Below are 8,173 nucleotides of genomic sequence, written 5' to 3'. Positions count from 1 at the left end.
TTAAATCCTGTAGATGGGGCTGTTGTTTTATAGTCTTTCAGCATATTACTATCCATGTGTTAAAACCTTATTAATCCCAAGTGAACTATCTATTAATTTGTTTCCTTCTTGATTTTTTGCCCTCTACCCTCTTTCATTCACAGTCCCATACAGTGTTTCTTCTGTCAAAATGTGTCACAGAATGAATTATTTTAGAATACACACAGACAGTTCTAGCCTGCCTGCAAAAGACAACTGAACAATGCTGCCTTGTGTTGTTATGGACAAGGATGTGACTATGGGATATTGTTCTAGCTCCTGTGGTTGTTGTTTGTTTTGTTCTGGCCATAACAGCCATGGATACTCACTGGGAACGGGTGGTGAGGAAAGCAAAGACTGAATCACTTTAGTTCTTTTTTTTTATTTAACATTTACCAAATTTGTCATCCATATTACTGAATCTGAAATACTTGTTTTAATTGAAATACTGTAAAGTGAAACTTCTGTGTGATATCACAGGTGAAAGTCATATTTGCAGATCTGGTTTGGTTTATTCCTTATGGAGACAACAGAAAACTAAGTGCCATCTTCTTTGATAAAGTAAACATGGAACCCTGTAGGTAACTACGGTACACAGCCACTCTTCACTCATCAGCTGTGACGTAGGTCTAGGCTGTTCATTTGTACCGTTCTTTGCCCTCACATGCCTATAATTCCCAAACATGATGTATTTGTGTCTAGGACAGTTTCTTGTCATCTTTGGCTTCACCTCTTGTTTGTCTGTCTGCTTTTTAACACCAGTATATATGAAATGTTTTGACTAAGGGGATTTTTTCTTTATCATATTGTGGAGATAACAACATCATCATTGAGAGACTGATACACCACTTCCTGGAATGTGGAATGTGAAATGACTCTGAAGATTACTAGACAAATTAAAAATGGTAGTTGTTTAGCTAAAACTATTTTCATCTCTTGTATATCATATCTATAGTGAGGATGAATATAATGCCAAATATTCATTATTTGTAAAGAAATATATATAAATATATAAATATATAATATATGCTTCATTGAAACATAACTATTTTCTGCTCTTGCTCATGTTTTGTTATCATTTTATTATTTCATTGATATTATTTTGATAAGATGTTATGATGGCATGCAAAATACTGATAATGAATGTATGGTTTATTTATTCATTGCTTTTTTGTTAAAAGTATTGACATTGTTACACTGATGTACAGTATATATATATAATTAATTTATTCCCATGTTTATCACAATGTATTTATGTATGTTTTTTTTTTCTATGTTATGTTTACTGACCCACATTTGTTATTAGGTTATTAAGTTATTTTTTATATTATTTCAAAACACATTAGATAGATAGATAGGTACTTTATTGATCCCCAAGGGGAAATTAAGGCGTTACAGCAGCTCACATCACAAACAACAACAACAAAATAAAGTGACAATAGAATAATAAAATGAAATAGACATCTGAAACATTATACACAGTAAGAATGGTCCAGTGTGATTTAACATCCCCCAGCCTGACTCTGATCACCCCGATCGAGCCAGCCAGAGGAGGAGTTGTACAGTCTTATTGCGGCAGGCAGAAAGAATCTCCTATAGTGCTCCTTAGTGCAACGTGGTTGTAGTAATCTGTTGCTAAAGGAGCTTCTCTGCTCTGCCACAGTGTCATGTAGGGGATGGGAGGGATTGTCCATGATGGCCAGGAGTTTGGTCCTCATCCTCCTATTGGCCACCTCCTCTATAGTGTCCAGGGTGACACCAAGGACAGAACCAGCTTTCCTAATAAGCTTGTTCAGCCTCTTGGTGTCACCTTCCTTGATGCTGCCCCCCCCCCCCCCCCCCCAGCATACCACCGTGTACAGCACTGCGCTGGCCACCACTGACTGGTAGAACATGTTCAGCAGAGTCCTGCACACGCCAAAGGACCTGAGCCTCCTCAGGAAATAAAGCCGGCCGGTTGAGATATTATACAATGCTGTTGAGATATTATATAATGTACTTATGTGTTTTCCTCCATTTTTTCAAATCAACTATTGAAAGATTTTGCCTCTTTGAGTAGTTCAGTCATTGCTACAGTCATCTGATGTAAATACTTCTGCAATTAAATTTTTTAAGAAAAGTTTGGAAAAGTTTGAAAGTTTGGAAAGGTGTGTGGTGTCTGATCATTTATTACTGTTTCCATAGACACAAACCGTACATGCACACAGGGATGCACATGCCGTGAGAATTCACATACAATACAGTATTCTACTGCTCTCTCTCTCTCTCTCACTCTCACTCTCACTCACACTCACTCACACACACTGCTGAAATCATGTCCTTTAGGTTGAATTCCTGAGTAACACTGACTTGCATTGGGCCTGTAATACTGCCAGGGGCTAAGTAGGGGCTACTAGTAAATACTGTATCCAAAGATGTCTTGACAAGTTCAGTGAGAAAGACCCTCATGAAGAGCAAGGGGTGATGTTGCAGAGTGCATCAAGGATAGTTCACTTCCTGAAACGAGATCAATAACCCGATACACTCAGGACCAATAGAAACAAGGCAGAGTACTTGCCCGAGTAGGATTGACCAATGGGAGAGCAGTGGTTCTACAATGTGGGCGGGACGTCCTGTTTTTCGCCCATATGACACAATTAAAGTCATATGACGACCGGAATCCAAACCGCTCCAGGACTGGAACAGTCGTATCACACATTCACCCATGTCGCTCAAGAATGCCCGAATAAAGGTACGTTACCTTATCATTTACTTTCTAAAAAGGACGAAACTGAACAGTGCCTACGTTATGGGGGTTGACATTGGCGCGTTAGCTCGTTCGCCAAACATCACAAGCAGTTTGTTTGTTTTGGTTGTGTAACATTTGTAATGGAAGTAATGGAAGACGGTGCAACAATGTAACAATGTAACAGTAAACAGGTGAGATGAATGCGAGTTGGCCTCGATGTTTTGCCTTTTGTTTGTTTGAGTGCTGTTACTCAGACTTTACACGTAACTCATTGACATGGTGTGTTTTATCTGATGGAATTTCGAGATGAAACGCACTGATACGTAGAGGTTGACGAAAGAAGATCTGAAACGTCTCACTTCTCTTTTCCTTTTCCCCTCTAAGTGTTATTTGTAGCCTAGACAGAAGTAGCCTACCAACATAACTCTTATCTTGACAAACAACTGGTGTTTTGTCTTTTAGGCAATATGAACAGATGAGGGTCAGCAGTGGACCACTTCAGGTCATTAACTGTGTGTGTGTGTGTGTGTGTGTGTGTGTGTGTGTGTGTGTGTGTGTCTCTCTCTCTCTTTCTCTCTCTCTCTGTCTGTCTGTCTGTCTGTCCCATTTCTTCTTTAGGTGGTTGATAACTGACTTATGGGACATATCAGTGTCCGCTGGTCACTCAACCGTTGTGTGAGACCTCCACAGCTGTGAGAGCAGACCAGCAGCCATCATCAACACAACACATCATGTCCTCCGAGCAGGCCGCTCCACTACCGCCCAGCAGCGGGTCTAAAACAGGCCACCCCATGGGCATGGACTACTTCTCCTGGGGCCTCCGTGTCCAGGTCATTGGCCTGGGCTTTGCCTTCTACATGGCCGTTTTCCTCTTCTCCCACCTCCTCTCGTCCGGCCTCTCCCAGACCTATCGCTCTCTGCTGGCCAAGGAGAAGGTGTTCTGGAACCTGGCAGCCACGCGGGCTGTCTTTGGCCTCCAGAGCACGGTGGCGGGCCTGCGGGCGCTGACCGAGGACTCTGCCGTGACCAGGGACAGGGTCAGGGGTCAGGAGGACTGGTCCTGGTTTAATGTCCTGACCGCCACCGGCTTCTTCCTGTTTGAGAACGTGGCGCTGCACGCCTCCAGCGTGGCGTTTGGGTCGTTTGACCTGCCCCTGGCCGTGCATCACTTCTTCGCCCTGTCTGGGTTTGCTGGGAGCGTGGTGTGGGACTCTCTAGGACACTACCTTCCTATGGTCACACTGCTGCTGGAGATAAGCACACCGTTCACCTGCATCTCCTGGATGCTGCTAAAGGTACAGTACACTTTTTGTTTGTCTGTCTGGTGCCCTTCACCACTTAAAAACATGTGGAGAGTCACTCATCTAGATTGGTGGTGAATAGAAGAGTCAGTCAATGCTTTTTGAGACCAAGTGAAAAACACTTCATAAATACAACCAAATAATATTCCACTAGATGATCCCCCCCCCCCCAAACACCTACACTTCCAGTCAGTAAACTAATCTGAATATCCCTCTCCTCCTTTCCTCTCCCCTCTCTCCATTCCTCCTCTAGGCGGGCTGGGCGCAGACCCTCTTCTGGAAGGCCAACCAGTGGGCAATGATCCACATGTTCCACTGTCGCATGGTGCTGACCTACTACATGTGGTGGGTGATCTGGAGCCACTGGGGGGAGATTAATGCCTACGTCGCCTTGCCCCAGCGCCTGCTCTTCTTCTCGGGCCTGGCGCTCCTCACTGTCCTCATCAACCCCATCTGGACCCATAAGAAGACCATGCAGCTCCTCAACCCTGTGGACTGGAACTTCAGCAACAAGCCAGCACCAACCCCCAACGGGCCCGCAGGGGACCAGCCCAAACCCCACCACCACTGAAGGGTCTGAGGATGTGGGAGACTTTATGGTGGTGGTGGTGTCTCTTAACTATGCTTATCAAGGAGAGGAAGGGTGGTTCACAGACTGGTCTCTTATTAACTCTGGCTTTTGTGTTTGAGCTGCTTTGAGGATTTCCAGGTGAAAATGAACTTTATTTTATAGGTTATCATTAGGTTTTATTTGTGTTTCTCCTCAGAGCATGAAAGGGGCCTCTTGCATGCCAAATGTGGAGTTATGCAACCTATGTTTAAACAAAAAAGAGATGTCAGCATAGACAAGAAATTCAATAGGTCATATCCTGTTAAGAAGAATTTGTACCTTTTTTATTTTATTTTTTTTTTTTAGCCGTATGCCTGCTGGTGTTTTTTTTTTGTGAGAACGTGCAGAGGGAAATAGAGAGGGAGAGATGTTTTCTGTCTTTCACTAGCAAGGTGTGAATGTTTCAACCGCACTGGAATGGGGGTGTTGGCTGGTTAGGTGTCCCCAGAGGCTCAAGTGCTCTGTCTGGTACACTGTGATCACTCACTCACTCACAGCAGCCTGTCTGGTACACTGTGATCACTCACTCACTCACAGCAGCCTGACTGGTACACTGTGATCACTCACTCACTCACTCACTCACTCACTCACTCACTCACAGTACACTGAGCACAGGGACACTGAGACCACAGCCTGGTGCGCTGAGCACATGTACAGGACCCACACACGCAGATGTATGTCCTCATCATGGCTTTCAAACCCCATGTCCTCTGTATAGTAACATAACATTGCTTCCTTTCTGTCTTGAAAGTAGACGTGGTGTGTCTGTAGTGTCCTGGTGTAGTTGGAGGCTCTCATATTGAGCTTGTATCACATCAGTGTCGTTGTCCTGTGCTCTGTGGCTATCGGAGTTGAATCTTTGAACCTGAAGTTGACTTTGGCTCTGTGGGTTGACACTAGTGTAGGTTCTCAGTGGAGTCACCGTTGGGGAAATTAGTCGACTAATAGAAAGCACCACGGCTCAGGATCTGCTACTGCCTGTAAAATGTGGTCAAGGGTTAATTCTGTAGAGTAATCTATTTAAATAGTGCCCTGTTGACTCATTGGACCTTCTGTACTGTCCCAAGTGGACAATCGAATCAGTTTCATTCACGTGAGTCAGTTGAGACTGAAAGTGACTTTCTTTTTTAGATTTAACCTTTTTTGGGGGGGGTCATTTGTGGAACAAAGATGGGTTTGATGAATATTTTGATGAAACGCCCTTTGGATTCCTCTCCCACCACATTGAATGGAATTCCAGACTTCCCTGCCACATCACAAAGGCTCTCTTCTCCAGTGAGGAGGTGTCCAGTTCATTCAACTGAGTTGAAACATAATCTGAAGTGCATTTACAGTATTTCAAGTGTTAAAGATTGTGTGTAGGACCTATGGATATCAAAATGTTTGCAGTGTATTGGTTGAAATTTCATGACAACAGGGAAGATATTGTGTAGGCTGATGCCATTTTGCCAACCAATGTTGCATAATAAGCACATTTCCGTTAATTCTGTCCTTTGACATGTTTGCAATCTATATATAACCTATACATCTAGCAGCCATGGATTCTACGGTAATATTGTGATGCAGTTATGAACTCACTAAAACTGAGGCCTCTGCTGGGGATTGTCGGTAGTTTTCACTGACTGCTTTCTACACTATAGAGCTCAAGTAATGTAATGTAGTAAGACATTACAAGCGTCGCATAGCTAAGCTTCCACAAAAGTAAATTGAAATAAATGGCGTAATTTATTCTCATAGTAAACAGATGTGTTTGTCTCCTTAACCAAGGTCATTGTAAACAGCTGTGTGTTGTCTGCCTTCAGACAAGTTGTGATTGATGCTGCTGCGTCAGCAATTTGACTTTGTGGATGACCAATCGACACGGGGGCATTTCTAGATTAAGATGACATGTATTGCAGAGGGGAGCGGAAGTGTATGCAATTATGATCTTTAGCTTTCGGTATTGACCCTTGCTGTTTTCGGGGGTTGGTGATGAGCCATGGTGCAATACCCAAATGGCTGCATCATCGATTCGGTCCGTATCAGTTCTCAGAAATTCGAGCGAGACCCAACTCCTGGATTCGAAATGAATCAAATCTGACAGTATTTTTAGTCTCGTAAGCATATTTCAGCATAATGTCTGCTTACAAATGTGGCAAAGGTATTCAGTTAGTTGTAGACTCTAGTTGACTGATAAGAGGTCATATCACAGATGTTGGTGACATCTTCACTGTTACAGGGGTACTGGAATCATCTCTTATGTTTAGCTGCCTTTTAAATTTCACATTTGTGTTTGATTATTTTATTAATGCAGGACTGTCTTAGAAGTACCATTAACATTAATTGTACTAGTTTTACTAATATAATAATTTAGGTTTTATTATAATGAACTACTGTACCTGATTTTGGTTATGTTTGGTCGGGATGTTTGACTGTGATATTCAGTAAATGTGTAGATGACTTTAGGCTAGGTACACACTAACTGCAGATTGACAGATCAAACAGAGATTGTCATATTTAATGAACCAACGTTTCACCACCCAGTGCCTTTGTCAGGATGTGACATTCAAATGTCATGCCATAATACACCATCTGCTTCATAATCATGAGAGGATGAAGGGGAGTAAAGCGTGGCGTGATGAGGCATAGTTCAGTTTCGTTCCCTAGCAGTTGACCACTGTCCTTTACCCCCGCAGTGGTCACAGATCTGAAAGAACTGCAGGATAAGGCTGTACACAGTATGGTGATGGCAATACTTAGTCTTCCAGAATAGTATTTGAGCAATTACTGTGAAAACAATCGGTGGTGAAGAAGCTTGGGTCCAGAATGGAATCAGGTCACTATCCGTTTTGTACTCACTTTTTTTTTTTTTTTTAATTGTCTATTATTTTGGCTCCCAGCTTTGTTAACCAAATGCAATGGAGTTTGTCTTTACGGGTTCCAGACTTGATACAAATATATAATTCAAATCCTTCTGTAAATGTGTAATTTACTACATTCTTATTTCAACTTCTTCTGAGCTTGTTTAAACAGTATTGGACTTCTTAAGAAGCTGTTACATTGTTCCATACGCTTCTATTTTTTGTTAGAGAAAAAAATAAATACAATACACACTCACCCATGAATACTGTAATTTGCTTGGATTGTGAGTCACGAATATGTTCTCTATAACATACAATTTTAATAAAACCTTTAATATTCTACATTGTCTCTTTATATTTAACCCTAAAATCGTCCACTAGGTGGCAGAGTATGACCATAATTGTCCATTCGACGCTCAAAAGGTCCAGTTGAGCCGATGTAGGGGACGACACAATTTTGGATCCAGAATAAAAATGAGAAGAATACAAAATCAGAAGTGGGGGAAAACTGTGAGTCTGTATAACTGATGAATAGGCCTATCTCTGAATTTACTTTACAGTGTCATATTGCATGCCATCATTTCATTAAATATATAATTGAATGTAGGAAAGGGTAGGCTAGTTGTAAATTGACTTAACGATTCTTACTGTTTACATTTCAATTTGTTTATAGCTG

The 8,173-nt window shown here is 42.1% G+C and overlaps 1 protein-coding gene across 1 annotated transcript; it reads left to right on the top strand.

Moving 5' to 3' along the window:
* The first annotated feature begins 2,689 nt into the window (after nt 1-2,689).
* On the top strand, nt 2,690-7,628 carry cln8 (CLN8 transmembrane ER and ERGIC protein). The gene is made up of 3 exons (XM_083682735.1): nt 2,690-2,749; nt 3,365-4,041; nt 4,301-7,628. Exons 2-3 carry the CDS (start codon nt 3,478-3,480, stop codon nt 4,616-4,618), a joined length of 882 nt encoding a protein of 293 aa, XP_083538861.1. The 5' UTR covers nt 2,690-2,749; nt 3,365-3,477; the 3' UTR covers nt 4,619-7,628.
* The last annotated feature ends 545 nt before the right edge of the window (nt 7,629-8,173 follow it).

Source organism: Argentina silus (assembly GCF_951799395.1).
Source record: "Argentina silus genome assembly, chromosome: 13".
Classification (NCBI taxonomy): domain Eukaryota; kingdom Metazoa; phylum Chordata; class Actinopteri; order Argentiniformes; family Argentinidae; genus Argentina; species Argentina silus.
Note: the sequence above shows the minus strand (reverse complement) of the source record. Positions and strands in the feature narration are given on the sequence as shown.